This window comes from Puma concolor, chromosome C1, assembly GCF_028749965.1.
Source record: "Puma concolor isolate L17-30 chromosome C1, mPumCon1.1.hap2, whole genome shotgun sequence".
In the NCBI taxonomy this organism is placed as follows: domain Eukaryota; kingdom Metazoa; phylum Chordata; class Mammalia; order Carnivora; family Felidae; genus Puma; species Puma concolor.
Window position 1 is genome coordinate 80125384 of NC_141674.1, and position 23491 is coordinate 80148874.

General features: G+C 38.1%; 1 protein-coding gene and 1 long non-coding RNA gene across 3 annotated transcripts in view; one reads left to right on the top strand and one right to left on the bottom strand.

The window, feature by feature from the left end:
• The window catches only part of LOC147578177 (uncharacterized), a 12950-nt gene extending 9218 nt beyond the window's left edge, over positions 1-3732 (top strand). Inside the window, exon 5 of the long non-coding RNA XR_015254881.1 lies at positions 3346-3732. This is a non-coding gene — a long non-coding RNA (uncharacterized LOC147578177). The remainder of the gene's footprint in view (positions 1-3345) is intronic.
• DNTTIP2 (deoxynucleotidyltransferase terminal interacting protein 2) lies at positions 2217-21825 on the bottom strand. Of its 2 annotated transcripts, XM_025934800.2 has the most exons (7): positions 21678-21825; positions 19001-20643; positions 17038-17176; positions 14244-14339; positions 12671-12835; positions 11017-11126; positions 2217-3218 (listed from the first exon to the last, which is right to left on the bottom strand). In XM_025934800.2, exons 1-7 carry the CDS (start codon positions 21747-21749, stop codon positions 3125-3127), a joined length of 2319 nt encoding a protein of 772 aa, XP_025790585.2. In that variant the 5' UTR covers positions 21750-21825; the 3' UTR covers positions 2217-3124. The 2 variants fall into 2 exon arrangements, 1 of the variants encoding a protein (XP_025790585.2); XR_015254880.1 differs by lacking the exons at positions 2217-3218; positions 11017-11126; positions 12671-12835 and adding exons at positions 17475-17513; positions 18327-18375.
• Between the last annotated feature and the right edge of the window lie 1666 nt (positions 21826-23491).

Consider the following 23491-nt stretch of genomic DNA (forward strand, 5'->3'; position numbering starts at 1 on the left):
TTGGAGTCACTGAGCTTTGGGGGGTAATTTGTTACACAGCGATAACTGGAACATACACTATGCACCACCCATCACCTGTACCTAAAATAATTTTGCCTTTCTCACTGTTGATGTATTTACTAATCATGTTTTTTCCACGTCAGGAACTCTCCACTGTTATCTAACTTCACATCTCCTAGCTCGTTTTGAGGTTTCATTTCTTTGATACAACACTGATCTGCTAGGATAGTTAATAACAGGTCATGCTATTAACTCTGCTTCTTCGAAGCTATTAATCGGAAGCATTCCTTCTTCACTTTTAAAACTAGAAACCTTTCTTCCTCATTTTAGCTTATGTAATAATGAGAAGACCTGCATCTTACATTTTAATTGGTCAGATGCTTGGGGAACAGCTATTTAGAATGCATTTTTTGTTTCAGTCCTTACTGAAAACTTCCAATAAAATGTCCTAGGTTCAGGTTGTTACTCTGAACGGTAGTTGTCTGTAATGGAGAAACTGAATGGAAAAAGTACCTATACATACCTCAGAAATGGTATTAACATTTTTTTTTCATTTGTTTTCTTGTAACTTACTGTTTCTAAAAGTGGGAATCCCATAAATTTATCCCAGTTACTCAAGTTTTTATTAAACTTTTCTATATAGCTCTCAAACCCCCCCCCCCCCTTTTCTTTTTAAAACTGCCATGGATCCTTGACAGCCAAGTATGGCCTCTCATCAGACATCCTTGTTATGGGGACCCATGAGACAGTTTCTCAGGTCTTAATAATAAGGAATAAATGTTTCTCTAAAGCAGTCTTTATATCAATACTGCATGTAGGACTGATTTTTGTTAGACATTAGGAAGCTCAGGCCCCACCTTTACCAACTGTTACACTTGGTTTTACAGAACTGTTTACTGACTTCACCCTGGCTTCATCTGATTTCTACCATCCTCCTTTTCTGTTCCCTCATTTCCTCACTTAAGCCTGTGCAACAAGGTAGGGCGTTTTAGAAATCTTTCAAGATCTTACAATGTGTTGATGTCCCTTTTATCAGCACACTCTACCATACTGGCACTTTGTATGTTTTATAATGCTTTTCAGCTGAGGAGTCAAGCTTTCTCAGTCATTAAGCCTTAGTTCAGGTGAACCAAATTCAGGGACACAAGCCAAAAATCACCAAAACCTACTTCTCCATAGAACTGCTTTGCTTAAAAACAAAGGACAAATACATCCATTATTCAAATATACAGATATTTGTAGAAGGTTATTTGTAGATTTCCTTCTGACCTTTACTATAATTATACTTAGATATCTTTCTTTAGTTTTGAAGGTTTAAAATAAATTTAAGATCATATTTGAGATGAAACTACAACGTATAAATGTTAATAGAGATAACTTTAAATGATTTTTAGTTGAATTGTTTATTCCACTGAATAAGTTTTGTTAATTGTTAAAAACTCTTCTTTTTGTTCCAAGTTATTTAAGTGGCTCCACAAAAATACATATAATGAAGTAATATTAAAAATGAATCCATGGGGACAGAACAAAAGAGAGCATGTTAAAATGTAACTAAAAGTAAACCCTCAGAACACCTCTATGGTGGCTTACGGACTGACTGAGCTGGACTCGGCACTTAGGCTCAATTCTCTTTCCTCACCACTGCCTCCTAACCTAGAGAGCTCGAATGCTTTTTTTGTGTGGCAAAGATCAGAGGTCACTAATCTTGTTTTCCTTGTAATATGCACTGGACATCACAAATATTTGTCATAGCTGCAGTTTTCAAATACCAAATATTCAACCCATCATGGCATTCATGAGTCAGAAACCGTAACGAAAATCATACAGTAGATAAGAAGTTGATATACACCATGACCCTGAGAAAAGCTGGGTAAGTCCTCAACCCTCTGTGCACAGAGACATCATACTGAATGATTATAACAATTTTGAGTCTTCTTACAGCATAGTAGCATGCATGAGTTGAAGTAATGTTCTGAGAACAGCGACTCCTTCTGGAAGAATCTGCGAAGGGTAAACTAACTTACTTCTTGTTTTGATTATTCAATGCTCTCATAGTGGGGTCCTTGTTTTACCCAGTGGGAGGCAAAACTTAATATTCTTGGAATAAAAATTTTTCTGTAAGAGAACAGATGTAGATACTTGCCTAACTCCACCTATGAATGCCACTGTCAGTTCTAATACTAGGTTGGTTATGATCCCAAGCAATAAACACAAAATACGAGATTTTATATTTACTGAAATCCCAAGGAAGCAGTTTGCTGGAAAAATAGAGGTTCCATAAATGATGACATTAAAGGGAAGAACCCATGAAGAAGCATTATAAGAAATGGCCAACACGCCTTGGGTACCACAAGTAGGTTAGTCAGGATGCATACTTCTGCCATTGGAGAAGGAGATAAACCCAACCACTTTAAAATTATTCCTGGCCAAATTAAAATTATACTGATTTAATCCTAGTTCACCTGAAACACAACACTCAATCTAGATAAAATTAATCTTTCCTCCCGTTTTAGTTGCTAGGGAAAGAAAACAGTTCTCCTGTGTCTTCTACCTTTAACCCAAACTTTCTCGGAAGTCTTTGTTACCTTTTTAAGACTTTTTTATAATTTCATTTAGCTTTTCAGTCATACTGCTCCAAAAATACTTTGGTTCCAACTATGACTTTTATACTTGAAACAACTGTAGCTTCACCAATTTTCTGGAGCTAAACTTGGAAATGGGCATTTCCTGTCTACACACACACACACCCCTACATGTGAATCACGGTATTGTTTAGCTTTATTATAGAATTTTAAAGTTTTTTGTATATGTTAACAAACTTTATACTTTCTAAATGTTTTTTAATTCAATTTTCTTTAAATAACTAAGTGTTGAAAACTTTACAGAAATGTTAATCATCTTAAAATGGTTGATGTTTTCCTTTTTCTCCCTCAAAGGGTCAAAGGATAGGTGGGTCTTTTGTAGACACGCTTGTTTTTATCCCAAGGGGTATGTGATTGATTCTCCCTCAAGTCAACTTCTTTCAGACAGGGCCAGTCTATATTAATTTGTGTGATGGTGTTAGTTCTCAAAAACATCTTGAGTAAACAAAGAGATGTAAAATACGTGGCTTGCTCGGTGAATCTCAATTGCGAAATTTCTTCTTCTTTCGAAACTTCTTTCCTGCTGCATTTGCTGCTTTTTCAGCCATGATCTCTGAGTACTTCCTTCGGTTATATCTAAAAAGAAAACCAAACCTTTAAGTTCTAAAGTATGACATTAGAAGTTAATGTAATGGTGGTTGTATAAATTCTAACCCTCAAAACATTTTTTGCATTATCACTGTTTAATCACATTTGTACTAAGTTGCACCATGTGGAGCTGTACCTGGAGCTGGGAGACTGGGCAGTGAACAAGACAGCCACATTCCCTACCTTCATAGAGCCTGCAGTCCATTGAGGAAAAAATGGCAACTGTAAGGGAGGGCTTTTGAAAACTTTGAGCCACTGGACATCCATGCACTATATCCAGTTATCAGATGGTATCAAATGCTTTAAACATTTTTTGTAGGATGAAAATGTAAAAATAGACTAATGCAGAAGCAGATATGAGGCTCTATCTATCTTTAAGCCAGACATTAAAGAGATCTGCACTAAATCATTTTTGTTTTGTTCATGAAAATATTTGTTTTTGTTAATGTGTAATGGGATATTATTTTAAAAGGAATTAATAAATATTTTTGAAGTTTCTTAATATTAATTGCCATTATGGCAAATATTAATAAAATGTAGTACACAAAAGTTCAAAAGAAGGGCTTATCAGTACAGTTAATTAGGAAAAAGTAAAAATTCTCTAACCTGTAAAATTAGCCAGAAAGTTCTAGACCACTTTCACTGTTACATAAATCTGTTATTACTAAAGCTGAGGATTAGCTAATACTCTCTTTAAAACAGAAGCTATTTAACAGTTTTAAGAAAGGCAGAGGGAAGGGGCACCTGGGTGACTCAGTTGGATGTGTGACTCTTGGTTTTGGATCAGGTCATGATCTCATGGTTCATGAGTTGGGAGTTGGAGCCCCGTGTCCGGCTCTGTGCTGACAGAGTGGAGCCTGCTTGGGATTCTCGGTCTCCCTCTCTCTCTCTGCCCCTCCCCTGTGCACAGACTCTCTCAAAAATAAACATTTAAAAAATAAAACAGAAGCTATTGAAGCCCATTACAATATTACAGCTCACTCAATCCCACAAGAAGTCAGCACCACAATTTACACACATTCTAACAAATGTAAGATTACATTAAAAATGAAACAAAATCAAATGTGTTCAAACTTCAGTGACATTAAAGTAATATAGACTGCTATACACATGGGATGCTACATATGAATCCAATGATGACCACAAATCTAAAACCGTAACAGATACACAAAAAATAAAGAGAAAGGAATCCAAGCATAATACTAAAGAAAGCCATCAAACCGTAAGGGAAGAGAGCAAGAGAAGAAAGATCAGAGAAAAACTATAAAAACAACCAGAAAACAATTAAAATGGAAATAATTACAACCTATCAGCAATTACTTTAAATGTAAATGGCCTCAATGTTCCAATCAAAAGACACAGGGTGAATGACTGAATAAAAAAGGAAGACTCCTCTATATACTTCCTACAAGAGACTCACTTCAGCCTGAAAGTGAAGGAATGGAAAGAGATATTCCGTGCAAATGAAGTGGGATGGGGGTGGGGGTGGGGGGGTACAGGGTAGCAATACTTGTATCAGATGAAATAGACTAAAAATAAAGGCTGTTGCAAGAGACACAGAATGGCATTATATAATAAAGGGATCCAACAACAGGATATAACTATTGTAATTTCTATGCATTCAATATAGAAGCCCCTAAATAGATAAAGCAAAAACTAACAGACATAAAGGGAGAAACTGACAGTAATACAATAATTGTAGGGAACTTTAACACCCCATTTACACCAACAGATCATCCAGACAGAAAATCAAGGAGAAAACAATGGCTTTAAACAATATGCTGGATCAGATGGACCTAACAGAACGGTCCATCCCAGGAACAACAGAATACACATTCTTTTCTTTTTTCTTAATACATAATTTATTGATATGCTTTTCTTTATTTACTTTTTAATGTTCACTTATTTTTGAGGGAGAGGGGGAGAGAGAGAGAGAGAGAGAGAGAGACAGAGCATGAGTGGGGGAGGGGCAGAAAGCGAGGGAGACACAGAATCAGAAGCAGGCTCCAGGCTCTGAGCGGTTAGCTCAGAGACTGATGAGGGGCTTGAACTCACAGACCATGAGATCATGACCTAGGCTGAAATCGGACACTCAACTGACTAAGCCACCTAGGCGCCCCATGAATACACATTCTTTTCAAGTGGAACAGTGAACATTCTCCAGGATAGGTCACGTGCTAGCTCATAAAACAAGTCTCAATAAATTTAAGACTGAAATCTTACCAAGCATCTTTTCTAAAGATAATGATGTGAAACAAAATGAATTATAAGAAAACAAACATGGAAGCTAAACAACATGCTACTAAACAACCAATGGGTCAATGAAGAAATCAAAGAGGAAAAAAATACATGAAGACAAATAAAAAATGAAAATGGTCAAAAATCTTTGGGACACAGCAAAAGCAGTTATGAGGCAACTTTATTGTGATAAAGGCCTACCTCAAGAAAAATACTTCAAAAAATGTAACCTTACACCTATAGGAACTAGGAAAGAACAAATGAAGACCAAAGTTAGTAGGATGCAAATAAAGATCAGAATGGAAATAAATGAAACAGAGACTAAAAAAACAAAAAAGCCAGACTCGTCAAGAAAAGAGAACTCAAAATCAGAAATAAAGGAGAATTAATAGATACCACAGAAATACAAAGAATTATAAGAGAATACTAAAATAAAAAAAGTATATGCCAACAAATTGTGGACAACCAAAAAAAAAAAAAAGATAAACTGCTAGAAACATAAAATCTTCCATAACTGAATCAGAAATAGGAAATTTGAACAGACCTATTACTAGTAACAAAACTGAAACAGTACTCCAGACTCTCAACAAAGTTCAAGATCAGATGGATTCACAGCTGAATACTATCAAACATTTAAAGAACAGTTAACATCAATTCTTCTCAAACTATTCCAAAAAATAGAAAAGGAAGGAAAAACTTCCAAATTCAATCTGTAAGGCATATTCCTGATACTGAAGCCAGACAAAGACACCACAAAAACAAAAAAAACCCCAAAACACTACAGGTCAATATGCCTCATGAACAGAGATGTAAAAATCCTCAACAAAATATTAGCAAACCAAATCCAACAATGTTAAAAAAAATCATTTACCACCATCAAATGGGATTTAATCCTCAGATTCAAGGGCAGTACAATATTTGCAAATCAATGTGGTGCATTAGTAGGAAAAAGGATAAAAACCACACGATCATCTCAGTAGATGACCAAATACAACATCCATTTATGATTTAAAAACTCTCAACAAAGTGGGTTTAGAGGAAACCTACCTCAACAAAATAAAGGCCATATATGAAAAACTCACAACTAACATCATACTCAATGGAGAAAAACTTTAAGAGCTTTCCTTCTAAGATTAGGAACAAAACAAGGATGTCCAGTCTCACTAGTTTTATTCAATATAGTACCAGAAGTCCTAGCTGCAGCAATTACAGAAAAGAAATACAAGGTATCCAAATTGGTAAGGAAAAAGTAAAACTGTCACTACTTAGATGACCTGACATACATATAGAAACCCTAGACACTAACAAAACACTAACAAAGTGTTTAACCCTAGACACTAACAAAACACTAACAAAGACACTAACAAAAAATAATCAGAATAAATAAATTCAGTAAAGCTGTAGAATACAAAATTAATATGGAAGTTGCATTTCTGAACACAAATAATGAAGTAGCAAAAAGAGAAGAAAACAATCCCATTTACAATTGTACCAGAAAGAAAATACCTAGGAATAAATGTAACCAAGGAGATTGAAACAACCTATATGCTGAAAGCTTTAAGACACTGATGAAAAAAACTGAAGACAACACAAATGGAAAGATGTATCACACTCATGTACTGGAAGAATTAGTATTTGTAAAATGTCCATAGCACCCAACATAATATACAGAATCAGTACAATCCCTGTTAAAATACCAACAGCATTTCTTGAAGAGCTAGAACAAATAAACCTAGAATTTGTATGGAACCACAAAAGACATTAAATAGCCAAGGCTATCTTTAGAAAGAAGAACAAAGCTGGAGGTATCATAATCCCAGATTTCAAGATACACTACAAAGCTATAGTAATCAAAACAGTAAGATACTGACACAAAATCAGACACAGAGATCAATGGAAGAGAATAGGGAACCCAGAAAATAAACACACACTTACACGGTCAGTTAATCTAGGACAAAGGAGGCAAGAATATACAATGGAGAAAAAGTCTTTTTAATAATTGGGAAACCTGGACAGCTACATGCAAAAGAATGAAACTAGTCCACTTTGTTATTCCATACACAAAAATAAACTCAAAATGGATTAAAGAACTAAATATGAGACCTAAAACCATAAAACTCCTAGAAGAAAACATAGACAGTAATACCTTAGGACATAAGTCTTAGCAACATATTTATGGATAGGTCTTCTCAGGCAAGGGAAAACAAAAGCAAAAATAAACAAGTGGGACTACACCCAAATAAAAAACTTTTGCAAAGCAAAGGAAACCAACAAAACAAAAAGAGACAACCTACTGAATGGAAGATTTATGTGGAAATGGTATCTGATAAGGAGTTAGTATTCAAAATATGTAACTTCCACAATTCAGACCAAAAAAACCAATCTGATTAAAAAATGGGCAAAGGGACCATAACATTTTCCCAAAGAAGACATACAGAAGGGCAATACACATGAAAAGATGCTCAACATCACTAATTACCAGGCAAAATCAAATCAAAACCACAGTGAGACATCATATCACACCAGTCAGATTGGCTAGTATCAAAAATACAAGAAGCAACAAATGTTGGCAAGGATTTGGAGAAAAGGGAACCTTCGTGCACTGTTGGTAGGAATAGAAATTGGTGCAACCCCTGTTAAGAACACCATGGAGGTACCTCAAAACATTTAAAATAGAAATACCATATGACTCAGTAATTCCACTAGCGGGTATTTACCCAAATAAAACCTCAAACTTGGAAAGATATATGTACCCCTATATTTATTGCAACATTATTTACAATAGCCAAGATATGGAAGCAACCCAAGTGTTCCAAGGACAGATGATGAATAAAGATGGTGTTAGACACAGACACACAAACACATAATGGAATATTATTGAGCTACATAAAAGAATGAAATCTTGCCATTCATGACAACATGGATAGACCCAGAGGATACTATGCTGAATGAAATAAGTCAAAGAGAAAGACGAACACTGTAGGATTTCACTTACATGTGCAATCTAACAAACAAAAAACAGACTCTCAAATACTAGTCAGAATGGCTATTATCAAAAAGAAGTAACAAGTGTTGGTGAGGATATAGAGAAAAGGGAACCCTTGGGCTTGGTTGGTGGGATGTAATTTGGTGCAACCACTATGGAAAACAGTATGGGGGTTCCTCAGAGAGAGACAGATAATAAACTGATGGTTGCCAAAGGGAGGCTGGTGGGGGAATGGGTGAAGTAGGTAAAGAGGATAAAGAGGCACAGACTTCCAGTTGTAAAATAAGTCATGGAGATGAAAAGCACAGCAGAGAATATAGTCAAAATTACAAAAATGTTGTATGGTGAGATGATAACTACACTTATAGTGATGAGCATTTTGTAATGTACAGAATTGTCAAATCACTACGTTGTACACCTGAAACTAATAAAACACTGTATATCAACTATATCTCAACAAAACCAAAAACCACATACAATGCTGAAAATCACATTTCCTTCTGTATATCACACTTACTTCTTCTGTTCCAAGACATTCCTACTAATGGAACATACGACACATTAAAAATGTTAAGTTCCCTATCCTAAAGTATTCAGAGGCCAGAAACCTCTTAAGGAGAATGTTGTAGAAAGAAAACATTCCATGGGCTAGTAGAGTGTTTCACATAGTGTGATACATAAATTTAGGTGACAGACAATATTCACTTAAAGCAATGTATTTATCTTCAGCTACATTACAAAAATTATAAGCCAACTAACCCATTTATAGTAGGCAATACAATGTTTCCTTTTATTTTTTTCTTAAAAAATTTTAAGTTTATTTATTCTGAGAGAGAGAGAGCGCGCGTGCGCACGAGAGCGAGCGCATGCCAGCAGGGGAGGGGCAGAAAGAAAATCCTAAGCAGGTGCCAGTGTCAGCGCAGAGCCTGATGTGGGGCTTTCATGAACTGTGAGATCATGACCTGAGCCAAAATCAAGAGCTGGATGCTTAACGACTGTGCACCCAGGAGCCCCTAAAGTTTCCCTTTAAAATAAAAGCAGGCAACATACAGATGATGCAAACACGAAAATGGTACTCAGTGACTGAAGTATGGGAACAATGAACTGTAAGACTACCTCTAACCTGCAATTTTATGAGTTTCATTCTACGAAATTTCTAGTTTACTGCCATCTTCCTCATGCTATTACTTTTTAGTGAAAGCACTATCAACACTGCTGTGATTTCTGAGATTGCTAGCATTGAGATTACAAAATACAGGCCAATTTTTAACCAGAACATATGGATCACACTTAGTAAGCAAAGAATCAGCTTGCACCACACCTCTGTGGGGATGGAGAGAAAACGACAGGCTTGAGATAGAATAGGAGAGACAGTCTGAATGTGGGATTAAAGGAAGTGCTAACGGATGGATGGTGATGCTGTTCAGTCATGAGATACAGAGCACTGGGAAAGGATTAGACTGTATTGCAAGGGTGGGGTCAGGAAAGACCAAGTTAGTCCTTAGAGGTGTTTGTGAGATATCCACTGGATGCTCCGGAGGCAGCAGATGGCTATGTGGGTATGGGGTCAAGAGAGATCCGGACTACACATAATACATTTGGAAGCCAGCAGCATATAAATTATAACTGACGCCCTATGGGGGATGAAACTCCCAAGGAGAGAGTAGTGAGAAAAGAGCATTGCTTATTTCTAAAATTTTTACCATTACCCAGACCAATTAGGTTATTGTAACACTTGGGTTAAATTTGTTTTCCATGCTGACAAAGTTTTTAAAACCCTTTGACAGACCTTTTCACTTTTGCTATTAAACCAATCTGGAAGTTCAACAAGGGTTTCTGTATGAGGTATGCTTTTAAATCTCCTAGAATACACACATAGCTGCTTTAAGGACATTTAAACATACTCCCAATTGCTCCCATCTTAAAAAAATCCTCCAACTCCACTTCCACTTCACAAACTTCAAAGAATTGTCTCCATGTCTCCACCTCTCTCCAATCCAGTCTTCTCCCCAACTCCTGGCAAGAATGCTGTGACCCCCACGTAAATCCAAAGGAAGTTTTTAGTTCTTATTTGATCTCTCTGCAGCATTTATTCCTGTTAACCATTCCCTCCAGTTTATATCTGCTTGTAACACTCTCTTGCCTGACTGCTATGACACTATGCCATCCTGGTTGTGTTAATGTCCATCGGGCATTCTTTCCCAGTCTCCTTCACAGGTTCAGTCTCCTCTAGCCAGTCAAATATTTACGAGCTTCCATGTAAAGCAGTAGTTCTAAACTGGGAACTGCTTATGCCCCACAGGGGACATCTGAAAATGTCAGTAGTCATTTCTGTCACATATTGGGAATGGAGTGCTACTGACTTATAGTGGGCAGACACCAGGGATGCTGTTAAACATTCTACAATGCACAGGACAGTTCCCCCTAATAAACAGTTATCTCATCCAAAATGTAAATAGTGCTGCCATGCTAAAGCATTTAAAAATTACCTGAAATTTAAAAGTTTATGTATGTTCGAAAGGAAAGCATATATAATTCAAAATGAAACATAAATTCCTTTACCTTCTGAACTCAGAATCAGCCAGCAGTTCTTCCACAATAGTTCTCTTCCTTTGTTTTTTGGGAATTCGGGAATGGTAGAAGTCAGCTGGATTGTCAACAATGGTTCCAATCTATGAGCAAATGATTGAAACAAGTCATGTAATACTTGAATGCTAAGTTGCCTTCATATTTCAGGGTAGCTCTAACAAACTGTATTTATAGAAAGGAAAGGAAAACCCAACTTAAATTGAACTGATATTAAAGTTAGTTTTGCCATTTTTTTAAAGCAAAAAGAAGTCACTTATTCAATTAGCATTGGGTCCTACTAATGACATTTCAATAGAATTTATAGTAAAGTCAAAAATCCTTTTACGTAATTTAGTGCTAGGCAGTACAGCAAACTCTTGATGAACAGTGTAACTGGAAAAGTGGGACAGAGAATTTAAATTCTTTTACGTTTTAGTTTCTCAATATAACTGACACATAAATTCTACTACACACTTATTTGATCCCATACGTTATCATAAATGCTACCTTCTTAGTAACCACTCTGTTCATACATTCAACCAAGTAAAACTTACAGTGTCTACTATGTGCCAAATACTGTGCTAAGTGTTTGGGAAACAAAGACAGCATCTGGCTCCTGCCAGCAAAGAGCCCACAGTCTTAAGGAAAATCCATAGACAGGTAACTAAAAGATTAAAGCATAACATATTATGCTGAACAAAACACTGCAGATGCCATGAAAAGATAAGTGACCACTTCCACCTAATGGAAGTTAGCGTTTCACAAGGATGACATTTTAGCTTAGATTCATATGGGCAAAATTTCACCAAGCAAACACAGCAGAGCTAAGTACATCATGCAAAGTCAGAATGCCAAGACCAGTCTGTGTATATTCTGAAAAGACAGTGGCTGAGTGTGTTGGAGCTTAAGAGGGCTATGTGACAAAAGAAGGGCTAGTTAGCCAGTTGGAGTGCAGACTATATAGACTCTACCCTCTATGTCATAAAGAAACATCGAAGGTATCATTGCATGATACCTGTGATATCACTGAGCAGAGGTGTATCATGAGCAGACTGCCTTTTTTTTTTTTGTAAAGAATAGATGACTGGCTACAATGTAAAGGATAGACTATCAGGGAGAGCAGACCTGGAGGAGGACTACTATAGTAATTCAGATGACTGACAAGTAAGGTAATCAACAAGAACAGAATAAAGTTGACAGCTACCAGAGGGTGAATCAACTGGATTTTCATCTGCAAACACTTTGAATACCAACTTTTAACTTATTTTCAGCATTTGCCTGGAGATGACCCTCTACCTGGAGAAGTGGAGTTTGGTGCAAATGATTCCCTATGTCCTCCTCCATCCTGTAAGGATTCTTGCTGTTAGTGCTGTTAGGCTAATATTATTTATACACGATACACCCAACTTAGAGGTTCCGTAACTTTTAGAGGTATGACCTGGCAACTTAGTTACCATTTGCAACACCTTCTCTCTATATAGAACGCCATTACAAGTTGGTGGCCAACTGGGTTCCGGCCATTATTACACAGCCTAAGCAGATGTGCGTCATAAATATTCATCTGTGTTAAGAGTAAACAGAAAGAACACTATAGTGCTCTCCAAACTAAAATCCACAGAACATCACCACCGCCATTGTTGTTTCATACCTGGAAGTACTTGGGGAAGCCATCCCTATCATTTTTCTTGTAAAACCTTTTTGGGTCCATGCTAGCTCTCATCTTCAGTGCTTTGAGATCATTTTTAAGTTCATCTGTCAATTCTGGAGCTTTCATACCAAACCAGCCATCACCCGCTGATTTTTGTCGTTCTTTCTGAAATTCAGATTTCAGGAACAATTAAACCGAAAATTGTGACCTTAATAAGCAGTGTATAAACTATACCTCATTCCCTCCAAAATTATATATAGAGAATTTCATAAATTAAAAACAAAAGAGGTTACTTTACAGAATACATTAGTCCTCAGATTCACCTTTCATAAAAGAAATTGAATCACAAGTGTTTACTTTGGTAAATTAGGCACAGTATTATCAGTTTCATAAATGAGGGTTCCTTAAAATTTATTTTGTGTCTTAGTAAGAATTGCTGATTTGCCGGAGAATAACCCACACCTTTAATCTTTATTCTGTAATCTGGCCTACACAAGAGATAATGTATAAAAACATTTTCACTTCTGGAGCTTGTATGTTAACATTAACATTTTTATTCAGTCACCCAGGTGACTCAAAGTCACTTAGTCTGACCAGTCCAGAAATTTATGTTATTTCTAAAATAAAAAAAATTAAAAAAAAAAAAGGATTCTATTCTTTGAGAAACTCCCAGCAAGTTATTTACCTAATTTTATTTTTCATTCATACAACATTATGGAGTGTCTACCACATGCCTGTAATGCTCCACCTTAGTGCTGAGACATTACCAGGGGAACACCCTCAAATTTCCTTCAAGCTCCCTTGATAATTTTACCCTTACTAGTTGAAATGGCAGATGGAAACAATCCCCTATTTTTACAAAAGAAACTAGTTTGTTAGGGGTGCCTGGGTGGCTTAGTCGGTTGAGCATCTGATTTCACCTCAGGTCATGATTTCACGGCTTGTGAGTTTGAGCCCTGTGTCGGGCTCTGCGCTGACAGCTCGGATACCTGCTTCAGATTCTGTCTCCATCTCTCTCTGCACCTCCCCTCTGTTCATGCACTCTCTCTCTCTCTCTTCCTCTAATATAAACTTTAAAAAAAATAAAAAGTAAATAGTTTCCTACCCTCTCAGTGGGCAGACTACAGAGACCTGGGTTTTTTTTTACATTAAGTTCCCTATGACAGCTTACAACAGAGCTCTTAACTCTTTGTGAACAGTACCTATAAACCAAGAGGTGTGGACAGTAACCTTATATGCTGGCTGTCTAAGGAAGGGGAAAAAATTTTCACCAAGTGAAAATCTATATAAAACGTGTTTATGAAACTATATTTTATGGGCCCTTAAATTTTTGTGACAACTTTCTTTGCAAATACATTTTTTTTTAAGATTTTATTTTTCTTACATAATCTCTACACCCATCATGGGGCTAGAACTCACAACCCTGAGATCAAGAGTCACGTGCTTTACTGACTGAGCCAGCCAGGTGCCCCCAAAATACATATCTTTAAGTTACACAACCATGGTGTATAAGCTGAATATATATAGTCAAACACACCTAAACATTCTAAATAATGAGAGCCACTATACTTACTCTGCGTTTTTTCTGAAGTTGATACTTTGATTCACTATATGGTGGGACACAGTAGTTTTTTTCAAAATCAGGAGTAATGATGGTTTTCTGCAAAAGCTGCAAAAATATTAAATTGGTTTTAAAAATATCAGAATATCATATAATCTTTTCCAACGTCTTTTACTTTCTAAGCAAAACATCTCCCACACTGAAGACTACTCCAAATATATTAGCCCTCTTTATATACAACCATACTACTGCAAAGTTGTTTCAGTCCTTAAGTTTGTAAATTCTATTACAATAAAAATGCTTTAGAAGGCAATTTGAAGGATTATTTTAGGAAACTTCATCTTAAATTTCTTTTTCTAAACTAAATCAGCACACATCAGATTTACATTAATTTGTCTAACTTGTTTTCATGGATTTGCAACCAGCCACTTGCACCAAACTGGAAAATAAAGTCAACAGGAAAAATGCCATAACAGCTCTTGAAATCTCTGAAAAAAACAAGCAAAAAAACCCTAGCCTTTAGTAAGTTCTTTTGATGTTGGTAAAACAGCTTCCTCTGATCTGAGGAGTTGATATTAAGTACAGTGATATAAATATGATTAAACAACACACGCTTTTTTATATCAACGAAACCATCCTGTCTCGATAAATCTGCTTTGTACAATTCAACAACATATCTCAGACACTCTCCTAACATCAATTCACACACAGATCAACTTCATACTTTTTAATAGCTGTTACGCACTATAATTTTTCTTCCAATATTTAAGTGTCCATGAAACCTTTTCCCACTTAAACACTATAAACATCATCTCTACACACATATGATTATTTCTGTAAGATTCTAAGTTTTGACAGGTACTGCTAAATTGCCTTGTATTCAAGTAAGGTTAAATCCTATCAACGGTTAATCAGTGCCTTTCTCTTTACATTGCTACCAACACTAGGTATTTTTGTGTGTCGTTAGTGGTGCCTTATGGCTGTTTCCATTTGCTGTTGATCATCTTTTTGTGTATTTATTAGTTATATACAAGTCTTCTGTGGGAGATGCCTGTACTTTTGGGGGTTCTTTTTCAGAGGTTCTTCTGCATTTTTTTGTTTGCATACGATAAACAAATATTGTCATAATACTATTTATGTTACTAAAAAGTGCTTCAGGGTAATTAGTCCTCTCCCATAGTGTAAGAACTAAAGAAGACTGCTCCTGAGCCCTCAAAATAGTTCACAGAAATATTAATTTGGTCAATAATATTTGAAATTAATCAATTCAGAAATCCTCAATTCAGGTTCAGGCATAGGAGTTTCTGGATAGTAGAGTAGCAGTCTAGACTTTCCTTTCACTCAGAAATGAGAGCATGACATTTATTTAGCAGATTGTTAGGAACTTGTTGTGTATCAAGCACTATAGTGTGAATGAGTGAGTGAGTGAGTGAGTGAGTGTGTGTGTGTGTGTGTAGAGAGAGGTTGGGGGGTGGATGCCACTGACCAGTAGTGGGTAGAGGCCAGGGATGCCGCTACATATACTAAAGTGAACCAGACACCTTCCTACAACAAAGAGTTACTAGCACAAAAGACCAGTATTGCTGAGGTTGAGGAATCCTGTTTTAGAAATATAAAGCTAAAAGACAGGAAAGTAACAATTATATGATCAATAATGAGTCAACTCTATATTGGGTGTTGCAGAAGCACAGAGGTGGTGGAAAAGACTAGAGTTGGAGAATGTCTCCCAAAGGCAGTGGTCTATGAACTCTGCACTGGCTTTGGAAAGAGCAGGACATGTTCAGGGAACACAGCATGTGAACACAGATGAAGGAACAGAGGCACCTTGTTTTGAAGAACCACTGAAGGACTTAAACAGGAGAATTTCATGGTTAGATTTGTGTTTGTGTTTTTTTAAGTAAACTCTACACCCAATATGGGGCTTGTACTCACAACATGGAGATCAAGAGTGGTATATCACATATACAACTTCCGAGCCAGATTTGTATTTTTAAAAAGAGAAATCTAGCACAAGTATGGAGGGTGGCTCGAAGAAAAGAATAAAGAGACCAGTGCAGTAGCCTAGATGAAAAAACAAAGCCCTGCACTAGCCAATGACAGTGGGGTGAAAAGGAGGGAACAGAGGACAAGGATGTAAGAAGCGGCATCCCTTAGGCTCAGTGATTGACTGCAAAAGGAAAAGAGATTTTGGCATCATTAACCAGCACAGAGAATACTGAAGAAGGAGCTGGTTCCAGCCAGAAAGAGAGGGAGGGCTATTAGTGAGGTCGAATGCCTGAGCAAATCTGAATAAACAGTCAACAGGCACAACAGGATTTAGACACAACAGGCACAACAGACCTGAAGGGACAGCAAGGCTAGAAAATACAGATTTGGGGAAGCCATGCACGGTTGTGATGAAAGATGAGGGTTTGGGTGAGGTTGCCTACCCTGGGATTTCCTTCTGCAATTATATGTATAATTTTAGGTCTACATGCAGGTGTGTATTTTTCCTGGTGGGGGGAGTGGGCACCCAGTTTTCAGATTCTCAACAGCATCCAGGACAGTTAAGAACTAAAAATATAGCAGGAAAAGAGAAGAAAACACAACCCCTGGGATAACTGGTAGGTGCCAGAAGAGGAATGCTGATCCTGTATTATTTTTCAAATGTCATCTTTTATAGCTAGGACTCTGAGGGGGGAAAAAGGAGCACAGTAGGCTAATGTGGTGTTCCTGCAGGAAAATTAGTCTCTTATCAAGGACTAATAATTTCTAGAAGTGACTGCATAGTTCTGTGAAAACCAACAGGACACTCCGTGTAACTTACCATGTCTTTCTTTTTCTCCTTGATCTGTGTTAGGGTTCTCTTGTTTGACTGTAGTTTGTCTGCACTGAAATTAATATACAAACCACCCAACTGCTTGATACTCATACCAGGGTCTATGCTGCTGCTTGTCAACTTCAGACTGAAAGAGAAACAATCACTTAAAGATCAAGTAATCAAATAAAAATGGAAACAACTGAGATTGTATTTTTATTTTTATTGTGTTTTTAAAAGTTTTTTTGAGAGAGTGTGTGAGTGAGTGGGGGAGGGGGTCGCAGAGAGAGAGGGAGAGAGAGAATCCCAAGCAGGCTCTGTGCTGTCAGTACAGAACCCAACGCGGGGCTCGAACTCACAAACCATGAGGATCATGACCTGAGCTGAAGTCAGATGCTAAACCGACTGAGCCACTAGGTGCCCCGAAACTATATTTTTAAAATCACCTTTTTCTTTCTCTCCTTTACTGCCAATGACCTCTCCCCCTACAAAAAAAAGAAAAATCTTACTTTTACAATGGATTCTGAAAAACTGAATACATGTTTTAAATCTAATACAACCATTTAGAACATTCTAGGATGAATAATGAATGAAAAAAGTTTTTTTGATTTCCTAGATTTTCTTAAAGATTAAGACCACATAATATGCCAATGTACTTCATAAAGGAATTTTATAAAGAAAAGAATTACAGAAAAGAAGAGATACATCTGGCAGTTTAGCTCAACTTCATACACAGGCAGTGAGTTAACAAATATACACCTGCCATTGCTAATAACAATGAGAAAGGTTTTGAACTTCCAAGTTACCCAAACTTAAAACGTTTTCCTGGGTAACTAAGGGCATTTGGTAATGCTTCTAAATCAGTGAGTTTTAAACAGTAATGAGTATCTGTATTTCCCACTGAAGGTTTTTAAAAATATAGAAGTCATATTCCAGGATCTACCAAATCGGAATCTTCTACAGTTGGGTCTGGGCTCCTGCTATATTTATGTAATAAGAATTTCTACTTTTACATTACTGAAAGGTCCTGTTTATAAGCAAATACATTTGGACTTATAGTTACTTTCTTACCTAATTATTCATAGAAACATCAGTTGAAAGCTTTGATCAATCTCTACTGGAAAGTGAAATCACTACTGTAGTGGTTTGGCAGTGACTCTCAACCCTAAAGGTACATCAGAATTATCCTGGAGGAGAGTGACTTTAAAAAATAATAAATATGCCTGCGGCTAGCCTCAGAGGTTTATTTCACTGGTTTAGAGTGAAGACTGGGCATCCATTAATGTATAGGCCCTTACCAAGGATGTCTGTATTTCCAGTGGATACATTGCCACCAGGGACCTGTGCCTAGAAAAACAAATTTAAAAGAGAAAACAAAAGAAACTAAAGAAATAGCCCCAAACATTGGTACTTTTCAATGGGTGACAGATTATAGGTGATTATTTTTCCTCCAGCTTTTCTCTATTTTTCAACTTGTCTATGATCCGCATGGAGGAAAAGAAAAAAAAGTTCCTTCCCTTTCATGTTCTTCTTAACTATCATGTAGGAAAATCTTTAATAGATTTCTAATAGGTCACTGGTGGGAGAAATATGACTAACAAAGGCACACACAGACCAGGGAAATGGGGGATAAAAGAGCTCTTTCATAAAGAACCTGAGGCAAGGGCTCCTGGGTGGCTCAGTCCAGTAAGTGGCTGACTTGTGCTCAGGTCATAATCTCACAGTCTGTGAGTTTGAGCCCCACATCCGGCTCCCTGCTGTTAGGGCAGAGCCTGCTTCAGATCCTTCCCCCCCCCCCACCCCCTTCCGCACTCATGCTCTCTCTCAAAAATAAACAAACATTAAAAGAAAGAAAAAGAACATGAGACAGTAATTTTCTCAATTCCCTTGATTTCTTTTATATTTTTATGGTAAATTAGCCACTTGAAGTATGTATCAAAAACCTACTTTTAAAAATAAAGGTAAAACTTACAGTTTAGACTTTGTGCTATTTAGTAAGTCGTCTTCATCACTAAAGTCATCATCTTTATTTCTGTCAAGGTCTGATGGTTCTTCACTTTTTTCATCTTCTTCCCCCTCTTCTTCCTCAGTGGCAACCTCACTTGCCTTGTCTCCCTCATCCAGGTAAAAATGTTTATCAGTACTCAGTCCAGGAGTTGTGTCGATTACAAACAATGGGTTGTCACAAGACATATTTTCTGAGTCTCCATTTAATGACTCCTTTTGACCATTATTTTCAACAAAACACACAGTGTCCTCTTCATTCTCACTGTTTTCAGACTGCTGGCTCTCATCACTGCTGAGCACTAATAAAACAGAATCACCTTTATCCAGAGATGTGTTGAGCTCAGACTTGAACAGTTTGGTTTCGCTCTCAAAATCTATACCCCTTTCGTCATTCATGTCTTCACGGATACCTTTGACCGTGCACTCTTCTTCTTCATCACTACCACCACCAAATTCTGTCAGGTCACTTGTTTTTTTGGTGTTCTTTCTCTCTTCATTCCATCTGTCCACTTCTACCACTGCAAATGTCTGAGCTAACGATTTCATTATAGCCTGACAGTTCACACGTGAGGACTCTGATGTAGTTTTGTTATTTTGGGGGGTTGACTGCCTCTGAGAAACTAACTGCTGAATGTCAGTGTCCTGAGGTTCAGAAAGGCTCTCCAACTGAGAATTTTTCTCATTTCTTTCTTTCTCCTCCTCTACCATTCCTTTGGATTCTTCATCTAAATTCTTACAATTCTGTTTTGTTACTTCTTTGAGAGGTACAACACTGGCCTGTTTTTCCTCTCTTCGATTAGAATGTTGACGTTTTTGCACTGCCTTTTTTCCCCCTGAATTTCTGTGGAAGGAATCATCAAAGTCATTATAAGTTTCATTACTATAGAAATTTGGCTTATTTATCTGAGAAAGAGATCTTGCAAGTAAACAAGCTGTTTGTCTGGTATCTGAATCCTCTGAATTCGTTGGCAAATTTATGATCTGCTTTTCAGTTTCTGGTACAACGTTAGTATATTTCTCCTCAGTTTTTGACTGTAATTTCTTCTGCATACTTCTTGTTGTCCTCATAGTTGTAACTTCAGAAAATGAAGAAATGTCTGAGTATGATGATTCAGCATCAGAAATAATTTCTGCATATAATTCTTGGTTTGGCTCACTTAGGGATTTAGCCTTACTTCTTCTAGTTCTTGTAGTTATTAATGTGGGCGGCACAATTCTAGAAATACCTGAGACATGTGATTCAGCTTCAGAGTCATCGTCTTCTTCAGCATGAGACTGATTTATTGGAGTTATTTTCAGCCTTTTCCTAACACTAGACACGGGGGTGCATGCAACCAAGATCTGCCGTCTCCTAGTTACTCTTAAGATGGGATCCTGGAGCTCAGACACAGAAGAACAATCTGACTCTACCTCAGAGGTCTCTCCATCAGTATACGGCTTGTTTATCTCTGGTAATGAGACTGTAGTTCCACTCTTCCTCTTTCTGCTTTTAGGAGTTCTAGGGACTGGACTTTGTTTCCTAGTGGTTTGTGATTCAGCAGTAGTTGGGTCAACAGGTGGAGATTCTTTCCTGCTTTTTGGATGTGCCTGAATTCTTTTAGCAGAATTCTGGAAGTCAGAACAAATACACTGTCATTTAGGTAGGGCTGGAATTAGGGCAAAGCGAGTGAAATACTCCTCTCAGGAGCAAATTTTAAGAGGGCACTAAAAAACTCCAGTGAGATTAATACAAAGACAACCACCACCACCCACGATTAAAGAAAAAAAAAAAATCAACTTAAATACTGGATCTGCCCCTGCATTTGCAGGACCCTTCCTCATAACAACGAGTACCCATGATTTTAGAAAGTAAAAATAAAAAAACACATTGGATCTGACTTTACATTTGGAGGACCCTGCCTCAGTCTCCTCCCCAAGACCTAGATCTAACTTTAGGGAACAAAACAAGTAATTGAAAATTTTCTGCACTGAGTTATCAAATGCCAAATATGCTTGGTGGACCTGCATTCCGACACACACAGGAGAAGAGAGAAGGGAAATACTAACTCTGAGCACAGATGTGTTTAGGAACACACACACACACACACACACACACACCAGTGGAATCAGTCGCGTCCCTTACCTTCACGTACCTAAAGGAATTAACGCTCCATTCCCTTGGCCACACAATCAGACCAGCGGACCACTAGCGCCACTAACAGCCACCAGGCGGCGTCACTGAAGCTCTCCCCAACGCCGAAAGAAAGTGCTGAGGCCATTACCAGCTCCCCCACGTGAAAACGGTCACCTTCTTTTCGCCCTCATCAGATTCGTATTTGGTTGCCGAAATTAATCCTCCTTCGTACGGTGCTAACAGGTTAAAAGGCCGCAGCCGTGCACCTGCATTACGGAGGTGTACTGCCCGAAGCAAGTTACCTGACCTCTCTGTTCCCTGCTGAGGACTGCCTTAAAAGATCACAGCGAGGACCGAAGAGGTAGCTACGGGCTTGGCAACGGGCCTGAAACAGGGCAGCGTGCGACCGGCTCGGGCCCTTCCCGCCGCTCGTCCTCACGCTGCTCCGCCGGGCCTGCGCGCCGCCCTACCACCCAAGCGCCGTTCTGCGAAGCGGCGGGCAGAAATGACGGCACGCTGCGACCCCTACCTTCTGCTGGGAGTTTTCAGCCAACGTGGCTTGGATCGTGGCCTGAGGCCGTCCGGACCTGGTTACCACCATCTTCCCTGCTCGCGGCCACCTCGGTTCCGGCGCCCCGGAAGTGCGTCAAAGAAGCGACTTGCTAGCCTTTCCCGCGAGGATTCCGGCACTAGCGAGACTCTCGTGCCAGTCTCCGGCCCACGGACCTAGGGATTCCCAAGGCCACGGCTTCTAGCGTTCGCTGCGGTGTTTGCTGTGGAGGACTGATCCACCGGCCTTCTGCGGGGAGTGACCTTCGGGGCGGCGGCGGAACCCGCAGTGACCGAGGGCCCCGCGCCAGTTTCACACAAAACTGGAAAATTGCATCTTCTTTCCAACTTCATCCATCCTCTTATTTGGCAGTTCTAAAGGTCTTAATGTAGTCATGGGTGTGACCGAAGGAATCATTTGCATTGTTTATACTACCTTTTTTTTTCAACATCCTGCCCTTATTCGTACAGTTAAATATTAATAACATTGAAAGACTCTTTGAGGTAAAGATGTATTTGTTAAATGTCTCAGAAACTCGGAGACTAGTTAGGAAGCTGTGTGATCTAAAGGTGGGATGGTAACTAGTGATCGGAAATAAGCAGAAAAGAAGAAATGTAAATTGTAAAGGAGAGTGATCATTTTGTTTTGTTTTTGTTGCAGTGAAGGGAATGACCAGAATCAAAAGGCGTTTCATTTTCTTTTAGGATGAAGGATGGAGACCTAGAATATATCTGAGGAGAATGGAAAAGGATTGAAGTAGGTAAACGGATATTGGAAGTGAGAAAGGATGAATGCCTCATCAAATCTATTCTTTACTGTTTTTAAGAGAAAACTAATTTCTCTTACTGTCACAAAACATACTTAAGTGGGCACATTGCCATCTAGCTAAATAGGTCCTTTCGGTAGCTTCCCTTGCAGCCAAATGTGGCTAATTACATACAAATTAAGGGTTGTGTAGTTATTTAGGGACTACATGAAAAGTAGGGATTTTTCATATAGGGACTATATGAAAAGAGAGGAGGTCCTCCCTGCCTTCTTTAATTGATTTTTCTCCCTGGAAAGCTATATTCTCAGGTTTCATGCAGCAAGTTTGTGCCATGAGGATAAAGCCAAACTTTAGGGATGGCAGAGCAGTGAGAAAGAAAAAGTGAGTCCCTGACAACTGATGGAGCTGCCATTTCAGTCCTAAACAGCCTACTTCTAGATCTGTTTCACCTGAGAGAAATACCGGTGTTTTTATTTTTTTCCTTTTCAAGTTTTTATTTAAATCCCAGTTAACATACAGTGTAATACTAGTTTCTGGTGTAGAACTTAGTGACTCATCACTTAAACTGTCATCTGGAGATTTTCTGTTACTTGCAGCTGAGCCTAATCCCTACTGAAGAAGAGAATAAAAAATAGAAATGGAGGAGTTAGTCACAAAAGAATGCTCCTTCCTTTGAGGCAGGAGGGAAGAGTTGATATCAAGCACAGAGAGAATGTGAATGCAAGGAAATTAAAGGGGAGGAAAGAAGAGGGGCTTTTGGATGGATAACCTCACTCTTCTCTGTAAGTAGAAGATTCATCTACTTAGAGGAATGGAAAAGGTTTAGACTGACCCTTACGGGGAATGTGGTAAAACAAAGGAGGAATTTTAGTATGGCCAAGTAGCAATGAGACTATTTAAGGAAGAACATAAAAGAAAACAGGCTAGATTTAAAGACAAGATAGAATGCTGTAGAGGAAGGAAAACGAACCTATTGGAGGTGGGTAGTGGAGATCAAAAGCATGGAGGACAAAGTGTCAATTATAGT